We start from the raw sequence: 19130 nt of genomic DNA on the forward strand, positions 1-19130 counted from the left end.
AGACATATGATCATCATCCAGGACAACAGAACACAGATGTCATCTGAGGGCTAATGAGGAGAAAGGGGGAGTTACATTCCAAGGGCTAAGGCTCCTAAGGGCCAAGCTTCAAGGGACAGAAGTCAGGTAGAGCCACCCTCTGCTGTACCCTCTGGCTCTGATGCCCCTGGCATCACCTACCTGATGTGGGCCCTTCCGATTTTCCCTTCTGAGGCCTCAGTCCTCTCCTTCCTCAGCGTCAGCCCCACCCTCTCTCCTTCACTCGACAGCCACCCAAGCTGGATCCGTGGCTGGGCTCTGTGACAGTGTGCCCCTGTGTGCCCTGCTCCCCTTCCCAGTCTGTGGAGAAACACCTGACACTCACTTTACAAGAGCAGACACTTGTGCTTCTGCACCGTCTCAGTGCGTATCTGCACTGTTCACACACCGTGAGCACATTCGCATCAGGGCTTCACACAGTCCTTCCTGTTCGAGGCCGCTAACTCCTCATCAGAACCTCCAAAGGGACCTAAGTTACGGGAGTCCAATGGCAACTTCTAGTTTCTTGACCAGGCTGTGGTGGGCCATCAGGACCACACCCATCACCCTGGCTTCCTATGATGATCCAGCTTGGAACATATTTGTAGGCTCCCGCCTGGGGCCTGGGCCTCTGCAAATGGCACTCTCCTCAGCATGCCTCACCTGAGGACCCCCCACGCGTTCCAGGCTGAGGCCGAAGGGACAGCCAACAGTGTAACCCATGAGCCAGCTCACGAATGGGAACAGCCATGAATGTCGGACCTGTTGCCGCAGCTCTGGCGAGCTCAAAGATGCTGGGGGCCTCGCCAGGGCCCCATTTCCCTTCTTCCTGACCCCTTAAAACATGACATTCGGCCGGGCCAGTGTGGCTCAATGGATGAGAATCAACCTATGAACCAGGAGATCAAAGTTTGATTCCCCTTCAGAGCACATGCCTGGGTTGTGGGCTCAATCCTCAGTGGGTGGCGTGTAGGAGGCAGCCGATTGATGATTCTCTCTCATCACTGATGTTTCCATCTTTCTCTCCCTCTCCCTTCCTCTCTGAAATCAATTAAAATATATATTTTTTAAAAAGACATTCAGTTTATAGTTCTGTGACAACCTAGAGCAGTGATGGCAAACCTTTTGAGCTCGGTGTGTCAGCATTTTGAAAAACCCTAACTTAACTCTGGTGCTATGTCACATATAGAAATTTTTTGGTATTTGCAACCATAGTAAAAGATTTATATTTCTGATATTTATTTTATATATTTAAATGCCATTTAACAAAGAAAAATCAACCAAAAAAATGAGTTCGCGTGTCACCTCTGACACATGTGTCATAGGTTCGCCATCACTGACCTAGAGGATTACGAATATGGGACTATAAAGCATTGTAAAAGAAGCCCTTGTTTGACACACATGCAGGAGATGAAGTTTCAAATGGTTTTCAGATTTCCAGTTGCCACAGTTTCAGCTCCAAAGTACACAACAAGTGGCCCCCGTAACTCCACAGCGCTGTCGGCCTCTATTTCAAACACGAGTAAGCTGTGTTGAAATGGACCACCCCTCAGCAGGGCTACAAGCCACCAGCTGCTGGCTGCCTCTGCTTTCTGAGGTGTTGTCAAAGGCATAGAGAGAGAGAGGGTGGAGGGTGGAGGCAGGGACGCCTCGGCCTCCCAGCGGATCCCACTCTGCCTTCTCACTCATGCCTACAGATTCCCGGGCATTAACAGTACAGGATTCAGACTCGTTTCCTGGTACTTAACACTACATGCTTTCAAAAGCCTAAACAGTGTTCGGGGCTGAGAAAAATCAGAGGTAAAGCAGTAACTTCATGCTGCACTAAACCCACTGCTAATATCTCTACAATTAAACTAATTACACGCTCACTGCACACACACTGCACCCAACATCTGGGTGAGGAGAACACTGGCATATGCTGCAGGAAAGAGGTTTTATTGGGCTGGGGGTGGAGAGAGGTGAGGTGGGTGGAGTGGAAGGAGAAGCAGAGGAAGGCTCATCTAAGCTGAGCAAGGAGAAGCATCTGTTGAAACATCATGGACTAACCCCAGTGGTCGGCAAACTCGGCTTGCGAGCCACATGCGGCTCTCTGGCCCCTTGAGTGTGGCTCTTCCACAAAATACCACATGCGGGCGCGCATGTACAGTGCGATTGAAACTTCGTGGCCCATGCGCAGAAGTCGGTATTTTATAGAAGAACCACACTCAAGGGGCCAAAGAGCTGCATGTGGCTCACGAGCCGCAGTTTGCCGACCACTGGACTAACCTATCAAAGGTAAATGCCATTAAATCCAGGCCATTATCAGTTCGAGTTTTAAGAAAATTGTCTGGTAATGATGTTTGTTGGTTTCCTTGAAAACTAAACAGTGTTCTCTGATCCACCTAGGAAGTATTTCAAAAGGGGGGTAAAAAAGTAGTAAAAAAATAGTAGCCCCTAATTACCCAACTTCTAAATGATCTAAGAAAGCATCTTAAAGGCTTCTCATTCTGTGTTTTAATAAAGGAGTAAGGTGTCCGTGCCATACATTTGATGTGATATACAGTAATAACCTGACTGCAGGATTGCAAACCAATTCCACGCCAACAAACCGTTTACAAAGACAATCTCTGTGTAGTGAAACCATCTCCAAACCTAGCCAACTTGTTTTTATAACCCTGGACATAAAAATTTTACTGTGCTGGGTGGTTAACGGTGAACAGACCACCACAGTGCTTTGCAACAGGCCCAATGACAAGAAGAGCTGGCATCCTGTTTCCATACCCGCGTTCCCCGGGGGGACCGGGTGCCTTGAGGTCAGCATCCCCCTTCCTCCACCCGCCGGTCCTTACTCTGCATACATCACATTCAATCACTGGATGTTTCTAACAAATGGAATTTATGTTTATATGGATCTTACATGCAAATACTTCCTCAAGATTGCAGTATAGGGTCCCTTATGTATTACTGTCACCCTTCAAACACAGAGTATTGCCTAGTCCCTGTTTAATTGTAGCAGCTTGCCTTCTCATCACTAGACAAACAGTGGTGCATATAGTACAGACCACCGGAATCTTCTGTTCTTTTCAACAATACCCAAAAGATCCTGCCATTCCCTCTTAACTGAGGTTCAGCTTTAGGGGTAGGAAGGTGGGCAATGAAAAAAATCTACCATATGTCCAGCTTGTCAACAGATACTATGCTGGAAGGCACTTGCCTATTTCCTTTAAAAAATATGCTTTCAGTTTATAAAATGTACAATGCAGAACGAGCAGACCCATTAGGCCAGGCAGTCACTGCTCAAACCCAGAGTGCAAAACCCTCCCAGGTCCACAGGAGGTCTTGCTCAAGTGCATACGTAGAGGCTAATGAATGAACACAGCAGCAACCAGACAGCCCTGCTCTGTAATCACTGCCGACGCCTGGAAAAGCTCAGCTCACACCCACTGTCACTTCACAGGGCGGGAGAGCCCATAAAAGAACATCAAGCAGGCACATCACCCCAAACGGGGGCTTTTAACACTGTCGACTTAATTTATTAATGTTTCCCTTAATTTTAAAATAGCTCCATGAAACTGAACACAAGTTTGCTATTTTGTTGAAGTCAATAAAACCATCAAGTTCTGGGATAACACAAATGAAGCATTTATCATAACTAAGTAAATCCAGTCTAAAATGCCTGGGGGACAACATGTTACACCGTAGGTAGCAGGATGGTGGTGGGAGGACACGAAAGCTTTTGGAAGAACCATCACTCAAATACGCATAAACCCTCAGTACCACTCTCTGGCAGACACGCCAAGCCTCTCTCCTGGAATAAGGCCATTTTAAGTCCTTTGAAAGCGAATTAGAGTTGTGTCTCGGAACTTTTCCATTAGGGCAATTTATTTATCAAGCTGTTTCAGAGTTTCATTGTAAAAAAAAACAAACACAAAAACGCACAACAAAGCATCAACAACAACCAGAGTGACCTGCCACATCCTGAAGGAGCAGTAAAAATCACAGGAAAAGCCTTTGATGTGGGAAGGGAGGACCTGGGTCTACACATTAGCAGAGGAAAAATTTTAAGCATTGTGTTGGTAACAAAGAATGACTGAAACAAGTTCCTCTTCTAAGTTCAAGCCAAGGGCACTGAGTTTAGAAACTCAGGACATGAAAGCAGGCATGTCACAGCTTAGCTGCAGAGTTCCTCTCCCCACCCCAACCCCCAACCTTCTCTCCTCGCTTGCAACCACCCACTGGCCAGTCATGTAGCAAGTCACCACACTTGTATGGGCTTCTTAGCTCCGGCTGCCCCATGGTGCCTGCTTTCATTTCCTGACCGAGAGCTCTCACTTCCACTGCTCATGTTTTAAGCTGTGAGATCCCTTATAACAATTACACAGAAGTTGACCTTCCATCTGTATGGTGGGCCTCAATGGTAAAGGCTAAGTTTGAAAGTTGGATTGGAAATTCCTTGCGCTGATATTAACAAACTCACTCTGAAGTATGATTCCTGTTTACCAAGATGTAATACAAAGTCATGAATTTATACTCAGGCTTAAAATAACAAAAACAAGGACAGAATTTTTGGTACTTTATGGCTCTTTAAGAGGGAAGAGAGTCTAAATACAGGGTTTCCTCCCAAAAATGTACATGCACACTTTGAATAATTATAAAGGCAGTGTTTATTAAAAACACATCTCATTTTCAAAATTGAACTACCAGCTGTTAAAGTGAGCATACTTTTCTGGGGACGTCCAGAGCAGTAGGATCCCTTAAAGACCATCCGGTACAGCCTGACCATGTTTCCGCAGGGGTCAACTGAGGTCTAGAAAAGGTTAGGTGCCTGACCCCGGATCACAAAGCCGGCTGGCGTCTGGATTAGATTCCCAAGTGGAGAGAGTGAACACGGGCACCTCAGGCCCAGAAGATAACCCTTCTAAGGAGAAGCGTGGCCTTACCTGCAACTGAGTTGGGCCGTGGCATTATTAGCGAGCTGGAGCTCTGAGAGTAAGGGACTGGACCATCTCCACCGGGGGCTTCGGCTGTGGGCAGCACGCTCTCCGCGGACCCAGCGGGCTCCTCTTCCGCCACTGGGGAACAATTATCTGCCCTCCGATCATGAAGCACGCCCTTCTGCACCCCTAACCTTAGGCTTCCGTCCTTATTCCATTCCAAACTGGAGCCACTCCGGTCATCATTTTCGGATGAACTTGTAATTGTGGCTGAAATGAGAGACCAAAAGACTTTGAAGGCTGCCAGGCATCACTGGGGCTGTTGAGAATTCACACACACACACACACACACACACAGCCCTCCCCACCATCAAGGGAACGTTTTCCGGTCCACACAGATTTTTATCAAAGTCTGCTTCATACAATGTATTTTGGTAAATTAGAAGAATGTTGCTTAATAGGGGATATAAACTGCTAAATTATTCTACAGGGGAGGAAAAAGAACGCTGATAAGAAGATAATGAAAAAGCTGTCTAAACATATCTAGCGTTAATGTGTATCTGTGTGATTTGGAGATGATGTTGCCTCTCTTTTGTAACAGATGAATTGCTCACAAAAGAACTCATTAAATTCCTTTGGCCCTTTAAATAATTTTTCCAAATTAACATCTGTGTACGGGGGAGAGGACAGGGCAGCACCATGGTTCATGCAGAAAAGATGCAGGAGAAAAATCTATAAAAACAAAAATGCAGTGATAGAGTCAAGCAGAGAATTTGGTCGTTAGCATTAAACTTTGTAACATTTGTTCAAGACCATCCCCAGAGGCTGGCTGGGCTTTATTCCTTTAGTGGCGTAGACTGGAAAGCCACTGTGTAAACAACGCAAGGAAAACACTAGTGTGGGAAGGATCACGTGATTGCAGAATTAAAATTTAATCTCTAAGGAAGAAAACTGGCACAAAAGAACGTCCAGGCAGAAGAGGAGGAAAATGATGAAGAAAAACAACAATATAGGGCAGGGCAAAAGTAGGTTTACAGTTATGAGCATGTGAAACAGTTTACTCTTATATTTTTTATTAAGCACTGTGTTCTTTTCCATACGAACAACTGTAAACCTACTTTTGCCCCACCCTGTAGGCACCTTACGTCGCTTCTATAAATAGCCACTTCCAATTTCAAGGCCCTGAGCCATATGAGATGTTCACCAAGGGCACTGGCTTGTGTCCTTGAGAACAAGGGCCAGGTCTTCTGATTCCTCTGTGTCCCTGTTGCGTGGGGTCAGAGTGCATTCGGAACCCAGCGCCTGGTTTAAGCTGTTTCATCCACAGACCAGGAGGACACACACTCTTATCAGCAGGCTGGTGAATTAGCTCCACAGAGCCTGCTATCGGGGATCAAAAGGTCCGAAGGGGTTTCACTTATTTTTACAATGCTCCTTAAGGCTAAGAAGTAAAGACAGAACAATTTCCTCGCTGTGACTGCAGGGCAGTCTGCCCCATTCTAAAACTGTCTTGCTCCTGCTGCTCCAGTCAGGACTTAGCATTCACTTCTTGTCTTTCTATGTAAAAATGCCCCCTGCACTCTGCAGCCTCTCTCTGCACGAGTATCTACTACCAGGATCTCTTTTCTGAACAGCACCACGCCTGGCACATGCTAAGTGCTCGATACACGTTTGCTAATTCGATGGGTGAGCAAATGAACACACTTCTATTCCAGTTGGGGTCAGAGACACCGCCGGTCATCTCACTGTTATTGGTTCAGGATGGTTGGTATTATGTCTCCAACCAAAGTGTAAATTTATTTGTGACAGGCCCGTCATACCTTCTGGGTGTCTATCATTATTCCCAGCATTTCCAAGTATTCTATCCGGACTTTAATACTCATCTCCCATCTGTTTGGAATCAATCGCAGCCTTCACTGTGTGATCCATTAAAAAAAGACCCCCATTCGTAGGAGCATAAGTATAGCAAGTATAACTTTCTATCCTAAAAATGCTACTACTGCTGGTGGTAATAGCAGCAACCAGCATTTCCTGAAGGGCACTATATGTCATGGACTGTGCTAAGTGCTTCACAGGAATACACTAATTTATTAATGGGCTGATTCCTCACTCAATGGCAATTAATGACTCATCAAAACCCTGTTAATAAGTTGTGCATGTGTTACAAACCTTCATTTATAATGCCAGTATTTAGGACTCAGATGCATTTCCCACAGATATGCTATAGTTAATTAGGTTCCCAGGCTGTGCCAATATCTAAGTTATAGGCTGGGGTGGGGTGATTTATTCGGTTTCAGAGTTGTCTGTTTTATTTTGGGGTGCATATCCTTAAGGTGAAAATAAAGTCAAAGTGATGTGTTTCCCCTAAGTATCATTCACTTCAGAATCAAACTCCCAAGGATCTGAGTCCTCACCCAGACCTCGAGCAGTGGGAACACAGACAAGGGACTCCCCTACTTCCTGTGGCAAGTGACAGCCCCAGAAGCAGAGCCAGCCTGGCAGGGTTCCCGGACTGAAGGAACAGGCTGAAGGCCCAGTTCTCACCAGACAGCCACAGCGCCCAGGACCTGACGCCTGGCACCGTCCAGGTCTTGGCAGTGAGCAGGAGAGTGGGCGGGGAGGAAGGCCCAGCTGCAGAAACAGTAGCTGAGATGAGAAGTCCCAGACAGGGGCACCACTTCAAAAGCACGGTATTATAAGCTGATGATATGTTGGTAAGTCGGAGACTCTCCACTGCCCTCATAAAGTTCACCATTGCTCACATTATCAATTTTTAATGATATTATTTCCCATTAATCAGCAATAATTAATTGCCATTAATCAGCAATAACCTCATTAATAAATTAGTGTATTCCTGTGAAGCGCTTAGCATTCCACACTCACCAGGGCCCTGAAGCCAGAAGCTCTGAGGCCACGGGCCCTCCAACAAACACACTCTACTAAGATTGCCCCACTTCGCAAGATTCTCCCCCTGGGATCCAATACCGGGTCCACCTACGTGGCTCGAAGCCCGGCAGTGTACTTGCACCTTGGCTCAGGCACCATCAAGTCCCACAGCAGATGCAATGGGGTCGATAAAGGCCCCCCCGTCCAGTTTCCCTGTGTGACCTCAGGAGCACACCAGGGAGGGCGGCCCCACAGTCTCCAGCAAAGGAAAGCTAGTCTGACAACAGATGACAGGCTAAGCAAAACTTCTGTGTTTCTTTCCAGCTAACAAAATCCAAACTCCTACTTAAATTAACCCAGTTGCCTTCAAGTTCCCTCTCTCTCTCTCTCTCTCTCTCACTCGATCTCTCTGACTCTCTCTCCCTCTCACTCTCTCCCTCTCTCTCTCTCACACACACACACACATACCATTTTAACTATGACTTTATTTTAAAAAGCATTAAAAAATAAACTATTTTACATTTTTTGGAGACTGGATAATCTTTAAAGTTCCCTAACAACTTGAAAATTTTAACATTTTATTCCTTCAGCCAGTACAGATCCAGCTTTTGTCAATTAAGACAGTATGAAGAGATTAACCAAAGAACTTATATGCATATGCAGGGTGTCCCAAAAACATGTGTACACACTTTAATAACTGATAACTCAATTGGTGTTTCTTTCTTTTCAGACAGACTAAGCTTTGAACAAAGGAAATTCTTCCTAAAATGCTACTGGAAGTTTGAAAACACAGTTGAAATGCAAACACTGCCTTTATAATTATTCAAAGTATGTACACATTTTGGGGGCACACAGGGTATCTCCCAAAATGTAAACACACTTTGACAGCTAATAACTCATTTAATTTTCACTCCTTTTCAGGTTTAACTGATTTGAAATAATGGGTGAAGTCAGACTAAGCTTTGAACAAAGAAAATTTATCCACTAGAATTTTTTATGGGGATACATAAAAGATAAACTTTATGGTACAAAACCCGCAACAGTTGACGAATTGAGAGAGCACAAATACCGAATGAAATGATTCTTGATGTTTGTGATTCCATTGCTTTGTGTTATCAGCAGTGCCTGGACCAGAACAGTCATCAGTTTGAAAGCAGGCCATTGACAAAACAAATTATTCATTTCTGTAGATTCTTTTAAATTTTGAAAATGAATCATATGTTAATAAACACTGACTGTATAATCATTCAAAGTGGGCATACATTTTTGGGGGACACCCTATCTGAATAGCCCATGGACACAGACAATAGTGTGGTGGAGGCCTGGGGTGGGGCAGGGGCTGGGTGGAGGGGGGTAAAGTGGGGGACATGGGGACATGTGTAATACTCTCAACCACAAAATACGTGCTATCATCACTCACACTGGGTCTCAAGCACGTTTCCAACAGGCAAGGTTCTGTAAATGAGTGATTTATCAGGCCTCGTGTTAGCAAGCTATGAGGTTACATGGAGTCCCCAATGTAGTATTAACTTAGGTTGGATACTGCTCGCTGATTTGCATGTGTTACTTCTGACTCTGTATAGTTTGAAAATTATTTTTAACCACAAACAATGTGTTATCTTCCTCTGTAGTAAAGCACAATTTAACTAGACTGACTATACTAGTGCACAGGGCTATACTATTTAAAAAAAAAAAAAAGTTCAAAATTTATTAGGACATACACACGACCACAACCTTGAAAAGAGGTGGAGGGCTGAGAACCATCAACCCCACACTTATACTTTCTCGGGAGAATATGATCACACACACACACACACACACACACAGAGTTAATGGTATGTCCGATACCAGTTCTCTGACTGCACACTCCCTTTACCATGCACAGTGCTCACCATGTACAAGTTGCTCTGAATTATCCGTGGCTAAGGAATATTTTGCAGTTCATGAAGTTTGCCTTGTTAAAAACAGTAGCCCCTAGGCAGGGGGCTTTGGACAGGGGCCAGTCATGGGCTAACAGCAGCCAGGAAGGAGCCACAGGTGGGGAGGTGGGGGAAGCAGAGAGAGAGATCCACTCAGTCATCAAATGTTTTGGTACATAAGCCTCCGCTATAAAGCTATATGCCTTCTCCTTCCCAATCTTCCTTCGCCCCCCTCTGCTTTTTGAAGGTTCTATGTTTAATGTACACTTAACATAGAACCAGGGAAAATAATCAGTTTCAGTCCAGAGCCCAACAAGCGCTTCGATGAGATATAAATCAGTTATAGGTTCAAAAGAACATCAAGAAGAAAATTAAACTGACTACACCATTAGCCCACAATTGTTTAGGAACTAAGGGTCATTGATATCAAATATATACACACAGATAGAGCTGAATTCTTTCCAAGTTGCAGAAAAGAGGTAAAATAATGCAAGGAGCTTGGGTTCCAACCTTGGCTTCTCTCCTGAGGGCCCAGGGTGTGGGTAGGATCTCAGGGTGTGTATCTCTGGGCCCAATGCTAAGAACTGGTACACTTCTTATCTTTATCTTACAAACATTGTCATATGTATTTGGTTGTATTTCTCCCTGTATATTGACCATGTGGAAACTTAACAGTAAAACATTCTTCCCACGCATAAATACAATAAATAAAATCCTATGAGCCTGACCACTGACTTTACCTTTTCTCCTGCTCTTCTTATTTCCCTTCCCCAACTCAGACCTTCACTGAGAAAGAAAAATCTTGTTTTACTAAATGTCTATGTGTGAGCATTTCACATTCACTGGGGAGAGAGTAAGTATAAATAAATGAGTACCCTTAGGAAATAGCAACAAGTGGCTAAATGAATGCTGTAATGATGTCTACTACGTATGGGCTCTGCCCTAAACCCTTGTCATATCTCAACTCACTGAGTACTCACAGGAGCCCTATGGGCAGGACAGCCCCACAAGGCCCTCGGCCTCACTGTGCTCCAGAGTGGGGCTCTTCACCGTTCTGACCATGCCACAGTGTTAGTATAAATACTGGAGACTGCACCCCAAATACCTGTATTTATAAATTAAGTGCATGCACTATCCTGATTGGTTAGCATACACCACACACACAAATATACATTTTGAAAAGATGAAAATAGTATGAAGCTGGCATTTTCTCTGTGCACGCCATGACTGTCTTGCATTCTCCATTTTCAAAGGCTCGATGAAGAGAACCCTCTGTCCTTCCCTGGACTGGGGAGAAAACTCAGATACAAGGGCACATGTAAAGGGCCTCCTATATCATCGGTACCCAAGAACGTCCTCCTCCCCATACAACTAAAGGAAAATAAAGTAGCACTAAAGAACACAAATATTTTTAAAACTTTTATATTCAACTTCATGGTTGACAGGAAGAGTTTAAGAGCGAAACCACTGGACCAGTGAACTAAAGATCAAACAAGAAACTAACATAATGGCTGCTTAGGAAAGTGAGAGCAGGGAAGACATGAATAAGAAGGAAAAACACAGCTACTGCAGACACCACCTCCTCACATGACCCAATAAAGTTCATGAATAACTTTTGAAAGGTTAAGCAAAGAAAGAATAACTGATGGGAAAAGATCAGAGAGACAAGTCCAGGAAGCGGCATATGAACACCCTGGCCTCCTGAGTCCTCTCCTTGGCACTCATACTGCACACGGTTCCAGCTGCCACCCATACTTGGATTTCCCAGAGTGACAAAGGGAAAGGTGGCATGGATGAAATCAGCGTGCATGAGGCCTTCTGACCACAAATGCCAGCCTGTGCTTCTCCCTCTGCCCCACCCACAAGCTGACAGCCACACAGGGACCTCTGAGGCTCACCTTCCCTTTGTGGCTGCCTTTGATCTCCCCCAGCGCCGGCAAGGAAAGGGCTCCGGTGCAGGCAGCAGGCTAACTCGCCCTTCCCTGGAATGCCACAAGGAGGGTGGCGGCCTGAATTACCTTTGGCTCCGGGGAACTTTCTGGCTTCTCCTTCTGCAACTCTGTATGGACAACCGCTCGGCCCTCCTGCCCAGCCCCGTGTAACATGCAGCTGAGCCCTCCTCCTCTCCTGGCCTTGCAGATGCCCTGGGCTTTGGCCTGTGACACACAGATCTCTGTACCAAATCTCTAGCTCAGTGCTCCCCGCATTGCGCAAGGCGTGCTCTGCTATGACATGCAGCAAGGCCGGGGACCTGAGCCATGCATTCATAGCCGCATTCTTCAGGCTTTTGATTGTGGAAACACCTCAAGGATCAGCTGGAGCAGGGCGGTAGGGAGGTGAGGAGAAGGGTGGGGGGAGGGCAGGCCTGCCTCACTCAGCCACACGGCCCTCATTCAGCCGGACACGGCAGGAGCAGTCTCCAGAGAAAAGCCTTTGGACTGAAATGTGACTTTTCCTAACGAGAGCACGCAGCACGGTGTTTAAGGCATCACAGAACCTGTACACTGAAGGCACAGACAGAGGAGCTCCTTACACAATTCAAAGACTCCCCACAGTCCTTGAATCTTCCAGAAAAGAGCACAAGGCATTATCAGTGGTTGGTATTATTATGCACCTACAACATACACCTTCCATCGCAGGTGCCAATCTCCGCCACGTTTTAAACCCTTTTCGGCACTGACAACTTGCCCAGACCCTCCACAGGACAACAGACCGTTTTCTGGTCCCACAGGTGGATAAGTTTTGACCTAGATACTCTGCCTTATCTGTATTGTCCCTCGTTCCAGTACTGGACAAACTTGCTCTTGGTACACAGTAGGTGCCAAATAATACTTGCTCCACTGACAGGACAACCAGTCTGAATAAAAGCATGGCAGGCACTCTGCTGACTCGAATCATCGCCAAGGATTTCTCTCCCACATTAAATATATTACAGAATTACATATGTAAAGGCAAATTTTCCTCCTTCACCTAGGAAATTAAAAGAAAGTGTCTATAATTAAGGATGATTTTTTAAATTGCAGGCAATGTAGTAAAATGAATATTATCACAGATTTGAAACAACAGTTATTACCAAATCAGTTCCGAAGCATTTCAATTTAGTGGCAAACAGGGCAATACAGGTGGCAACAAAGAACATAAGCATGAAATCCAAAGGGCAGGATTTACAAGTTAAAAATGAAAATACAGTACAATTCATTCCTCTCTGTATGCCTCTCTCTGCATCTGATCTTCTCCCTGGGACACACAGTCCAGGAAATAAAAGGGCTAAAGCTACCTCTGGATTCACTTTCATTTTACAAGCTTAGGAGGGCATAGAAGAGAGACAAGAAAGATAAAAGCCAGCCCACCATAACTTTTCTTAAAATAGCTTAAGCGACTGAGCAGAAAGACAAGTATTACCAAAAGCTAGTAAGCACCAGCAGGATACTAATTCAAGTGTCATCATTTCACTGGAAATCACTCCTGCAGGAAAAATGTTTCTGTGAAGGTTTTGCCCTGCCTAAATTTATACCTGCCTCCCGGCTTTACCCTGAGAAGGACAAAAGCAAATGCAAGGGGGAAAGGCAGCAGGAAGGACCCAAGTTCTTGCTTTCTCCTTTTCAAATTCTGGGCACTTAATCTTCCTGGCCTGGTGGAATGCAGTGGCTCAGATGTCGGGGAGCCCGGCAGGTGAACACACCTGCTCTGTGCAGGAGATACGCCCAGTGGGGAGACAGGGCCACTGTCACCGGGACCCCCCCACCCTCCCTTCCCCGTAGCTGTCCTAACACACACCAGCTCGCAAAAGGAAACACATCCACAAAAGCCACCTGGGGGATTATAAATGTCAGCAGGTACATGCAGGTAGTGGAAGGAGGAAATAGAGGGGATGACTGACTTTCAACAACCTCTTTTCTCAGCCAGAACTGTTCTAACTGCTGCCTGTAAGTCCTTGTCCTGGCCACATGTATTGATGGATCGGAAAGATTTATTATTTTAAAAAATCTTGATATGGAAAGCTGGGTATTGTTGGTTTTTCCTCATCTGATAGCCAATTTCCTTCTTTCTTAATAGAGAAAAGCCCATTTTCTTAAAATAGATACACAAACACACTTACGTTGATCATGCTATGGACATAAACAAATTATTAAACAACATGTTTATATAAAAAAAGTTTCAAAACCCACTATTTGCAGTAATGCTTTTTTTTAAAAAAAAAAAAAAAAAAAAAAAAAACAGATTGTGCCCTGGCTGGGGAGCCCAGTTGGTTAAAGTTGTCCCGATACACCAAGGTTTCAGGCTCAGTCCCCGGTCAGGGCACATATCAACCAATGAATGCACAAATAAGAGGAACAACAAATCAAGGTTTCTCTCTGTCTCATCAATAAATTAAAAAAAAATCAGATTGGTTTTCACACAGATCCCAAAGAGAACATTCTTCATTCCAATTTCCATTTGTAACAGCTGGAAGCAAGTTACATCAAGGGAGTATCACTAAGAAAAAAATGTTTTCTCAGGCATGGAGGAAACACCTTTAAAAGCCACTTCTTTATAAAGTTTTTCCCTTTTCAAAGCAAGTAATTGAGAAACCAGTTTACGATGATTGGGTACAGCTGGGTCTCACATTTAGAAGGTTTTCACACGGCCAATTTGAAAAATCAGACACTAACTTCTAGGTCATGCCAATGATTTCAATACGTTTAGAGTAAGGAATTTCGCTTTTTTTAAAAAAAAGGAAAAAAAGAAAGAAGATATTCATAGGGAATTCAGTTAATCCCATTCAGCTTAGACAGTATTTCTACATGACAGAATTATTATACTTCTAAAGGCATTTATGTTGGCAGTACCTGGGCCTCCTGAAATAGGATAAAGTGGGACTCCCCTCTGTATAACACAATAAAGTGGGAACAGGGGCTGGGGGAGGGCTCTGCTAAGCTCTGGCTTCCACAGAGAAAGGCTGGAAGGGGTCCAATAAATTCTTCTAATGGTTATTAGCCCGCCTTTTCTCCTCCTGAGCAGTTCCTAAAAAGAAAATTCTCTTCCCCTGCAATATGTCAAAGCCAATGGAAACAGAGCCCAGGCCAGGCACCCTGTGGCTGCCCCGAGGAGGCTGTCTGGGCGTGTGGGAACAAGCTCCCCTCTGGCGTTGCTGGGCAAAAAGTTTCGATCAAATATAAGCAGCCTGATGGAAATCAGCTTAAATGGAAGGGGAGGCCCAGGAATGTTGAAGGTTGGGTTGAAATTTCCCTAAAAGTCCCAAATAACTTGTGTGAATGCTGTGCCATGGAAGTCTGATCTGAGCCCTATAGTACGGGAGCCTCTAGTTCAGTGATGGCGAACCTTTTGAGCTCGGCGTGTCAGCATTTTGAAAAAGCCTAACTTAACTCTGGTGCCGTGTCACATACAGAAATTTTTTGATATTTGCAACCATAGTAAAACAAAGGCTTATATTTTTGATATTTATTTTATATATTTAAATGCCATTTAACAAAGAAAAATCAACCAAAAAAATGAGTTCGCGTGTCACCTCTGACACGCGTGTCATAGGTTTGCCATCACTGCCTAGTTCCTCAAAGCTTGCAGTGCCATAAGCTGTGGGGGCTTTACACTGGCCGTCCCCCGTACCTTTGCCACTTGGACCTGACCTCTACGGACTGACAAATCTTATACAACTTAAGATGGAAAAGTAAGTGGAAAGCCTCTTCCTCTCATCTGCAGGCTTTAAGTTGGAACATGGATCCGAATCAGCCTCTGTTAGCAGCAGCTGCCAGGCCTTTTGAAACAGAAAGCCAAGCTATCTCCCTTTCATCTCTGCCCACTAGGATCACTGTGTTCCTGAATATTTCATTCTGTGAAACACTGACGAGGCCCACAGTTGCCATTCCCAGGCTACACCTTATCAAAACAAACACTGTTCTTCAGGGAGAAAAAGCACACACGCAGCCCCAGCAACCACAGACCCACAGCGGAGTCACGGATGCCCGCTTGCTGAGGGGCAACAGAGCCCGCACACCCTGTCCTGACTCAGGAGGAACCGCCTTCCCTCCTCGGCCCCACCACTCCTGCCCCTTCAAAGAGCTGTGGCTACGGTCTGTCTGGAGAGGAAACCCTTGCTTTTCTTCCTGCTCCCTACCACACCTCCATGTGTCCCTTGGCAACAGCCTGTCACTCTGCAGGCCAGGGAAGGAGAGAGCACAGAGGAGCATTTCCACCAGCTCAGTGCTTCCATCCTGGCTACCTATACCCTTGCTGCCTGCAGACCAGCTAGAGCAACAAGACGCACAGTCTCCAATCTGGAGTTTTCCGTAAAACCCTTCTCAATGCCTCCCACTCATCTGCTGAGTTAAGGGAACACGTTGACTTGAGCCAAAAAGCGAAGGACAGCTTCAATGCCATAAAATGTGTCATTTAACTATAAGGACAAGAGAGCTTAAAATACAGATGACATTAAAAGATGCGACAGTGACAACTTGGATGGGAATCCTGCATTGCTTCTTTAATTTCTCATTCCCAACACTGAGCCAGGAGCTCAGTAGAGAGCTGGGATACTACGGATGAGACCCCTTTCCACGTGAAGTAAATAATAAAACAAGAGAAGGGCAACTGAAGGAAATACTGAGGTGCTGTGGAGAGCATGTAATAAGGGGATTGAGCAGTCTGGGACTGAGTGGACCTGTGTTAAATCAAGCACCCATTAAGGACTTCAATATTCCAGCAGCTCGGTCTTTCATGGCTAACACAGAAAACCCACCAGCAACTTTTCTTTCCTCTCATTAGCGCTCTATAAATTGCAGCACTGTATCACCATGAGAGGGAGAATAAGAGACAGCGAGAGAGAAGAATGAATGAATGAATGTCATATTTTTGTGACTGAAAAAGTTTCTAAACTTTTGAAACTTTTTGTTTTGAAAAGTCAAAACAAGAAACTGGCTTGGTTATAGTAAGAGGCACACAATGCCAATGCCAGAACATACAATGAAAAGGAAAAGTTTTTTGTCCCCCCCAAAAATGGCAGCACTGGCTAACTCCTTGAATGAAAATCAACTGTAAGGAGAGGGAATTTCAGAAGAGCTAAGAATGGTGTAAAGGAAGTTACCTGCCTATCACAGATTAATACTAGAGATCTAGCAGTGGTGAGCAGCTCAGAGAGAGAGAGGCATGAGAACAGAAGTAAAACAGGGGAAAGTTAGCTGAACTAGACTACACAGCAGGTGGGGAAACAGAGTGAGGTGAGAATTTAAATTTGCTACAAAAACCTCAACCCACCATTTATATGAAATGTCCAGAATCAGCTAATCTATACAGACAGAAAGTAACCTGAGTAGGGCTGGAGGTGAGAGGGGAAATGAGGTGTGACTTCTAATGGGCATAGGTTTTCTTCCTGGGGTGATGAAAATGATCTGAAATCAGATTGTGGTAACGGTTGTATAACTTTGAATATAACGAAAACCATTCAATGGCTTAAATGGGTGAATACTACAGTACGTGAATTATATCTCAATAAAGCAATTAACGAAACAAAACCCCAGCAAAGAGCCTAATCCACGTGAAAACTGAGGGAAGACACTGCCTTCCTCATGCTGAGAGGCCCCACACACAGCCACGGTGAGGGTGACACCAGGCTGCCCACAAACCAGACCCGGGAATCTCACAGACCCTCTGGGGCCACCTCCAAAATACAGACTGGGTGAACCTGCAACTTGGATTTTCAAACTGCGCTGGAAAAGAGATGGCAGGTCACTGAAGAAAAATAGGAACTCACATGCCATTCCATTTAATTACATATTAATATGGGAGCCAAAGGGAAGGAGCTGAATTGTTGGGTAGAGCACAGATGTTAAACAGCAGCACGGTCTTAGAGCAGAGGAGGACCTGAACAACCCTCCAGTGGTCCCACACATTTGTTACCTGAAGGGCGCCAAGCTGGAGACCTGAGACACACAGACGCCTGGGCCCGCCTGCAGAAACTTAAGTGCAGTCTGTCCGGGATGAGATGTGAAAACAAGGGCTCTTAAATTCCCTGGATGATGCCACTACGCACCTGGGACCAGACACTACTAAACTAATCAGAATGCTTCATTTTATTTTTATTTTTTAAAATATATTTTATTGATGTTTTACAGAGAGGAAGGGAGAGGGATAGTTAGAAACATCGATCAGCTGCCTCCTGCACACTCCCCACTGGGGATGTGCCCGCAACCAAGGTACATGCCCTTGACTGGAATCGATCCTGGGACCCTTGAGTCCGCAGGCCGACGCTCTATCCAATGAGCCAAACCGGTTAGGGCAGAATGCTTCATTTTAGAGAGGAAAGAGATGTGCAAAGAGCTCAGTTCAATGTTGCTCAAGTCAGGCAGCTGAGCAGCACGAGTCAGGACTACAATTCATGTCTCCTGACCCTCATGTCAGGACAAGCACGCCTACTGTGTAAGTGTGGGGGGAATGGATAGGGGGGCCACGCTCAGAAAATTGAAAACCCTGGCCTCAAAACTGGTCCGATCCCATTATAAGAAACTAAAGGACAAACGCCTGGAAATACATAGGGATGTGAGTGACCTTGAGATTGGACTGGGGAGACTTCAAGATATGCCTGGATTTCACTGCCCTGCTGCGTCCGGATGGAACCCAACCCCCAACAAATGCAACTCATTGGTGAGGACGGCAGATTCTTGTAACTCCACAGGCGAGATCCGATCGGGAAAATTTTTTACCAAATGAGTCCAGTGTTAGAAAAGAAACGCCAAGGAATGTAAAAGCCGATGCTTCATTCTGTCGGCTGTGCACAGAGCCAGTGCTGTCTGCGAAGAAGAGGGTGGGCCCTGATAGACCGACCTTCACAGAGCGTGCTAAACCCTCTTAAAAAGAGCCTGGTGTATGAATGCTCTGGCTGACGTGCATTGAGCCATTACATTACCGAGCAGTGTGCTTCTTACCTATAATTCCACTGTCCTTGCTCTCCAGGGTGGAACTAGGGCTGCTAATGGTCTCACAGGGACTTTTGTTGGCTGCCGTCTTGCTGACACAGCTATTCAAGGTTGAGCAGGGGCTATCGGTGCTAGGAGATGCGGTGCTGCTTGTTAGTGTGGAGCAAGGACTGATGCCTTGGCTCAGAGCTGTGCACTGTAAGACGAACGGAAGGAGGTAAGTTAGCAGGGCTCACACAGGACGCTTCTACACATGCTTTTGCTTTTGATGCTAAAACGATTAACAGTTTTTAAAATCTTGGGAGCTTACTATCTATACGGTCTCCGAAAGTTTAAGGAAAACATCCTTGCTCTGATCCCCTCCCTGCTGATTTTTCTCTTTTATGGCAAGGGCACTCTCAGAAATAATTGAGTGGGAACGCACGTTTGGAAAACAGAAATAGCAAACAGGCCGACTTCCTCTCATTTCAAGTCTGCAGAAGACA

The 19130-nt window shown here is 45.3% G+C and overlaps 1 protein-coding gene across 13 annotated transcripts in view; it reads right to left on the bottom strand.

Annotated features, from left to right (window-relative positions):
- The window catches only part of TANC1 (tetratricopeptide repeat, ankyrin repeat and coiled-coil containing 1), a 246155-nt gene that overhangs the window by 57020 nt on the left and 170005 nt on the right, over nt 1-19130 (bottom strand). For 9 of the 13 annotated variants that reach the window (XM_036318717.1, XM_036318714.1, XM_036318716.1 and 6 more), the window contains 2 exons: nt 18655-18841; nt 4941-5204 (listed from right to left, as the gene is read on the bottom strand). In XM_036318717.1, coding sequence (XP_036174610.1) covers nt 4941-5204; nt 18655-18841 — 451 coding nt within the window. Of the gene's footprint in view, nt 1-4940; nt 5205-11637; nt 12023-18654; nt 18842-19130 lie in introns of those variants that run through there. The other 4 variants (XM_036318725.1, XM_036318723.1, XM_036318724.1 and 1 more) reach the window with 4 other exon arrangements.

This window comes from Myotis myotis, unplaced genomic scaffold, assembly GCF_014108235.1.
Source record: "Myotis myotis isolate mMyoMyo1 unplaced genomic scaffold, mMyoMyo1.p scaffold_m19_p_8, whole genome shotgun sequence".
Lineage (NCBI taxonomy): Eukaryota > Metazoa > Chordata > Mammalia > Chiroptera > Vespertilionidae > Myotis > Myotis myotis.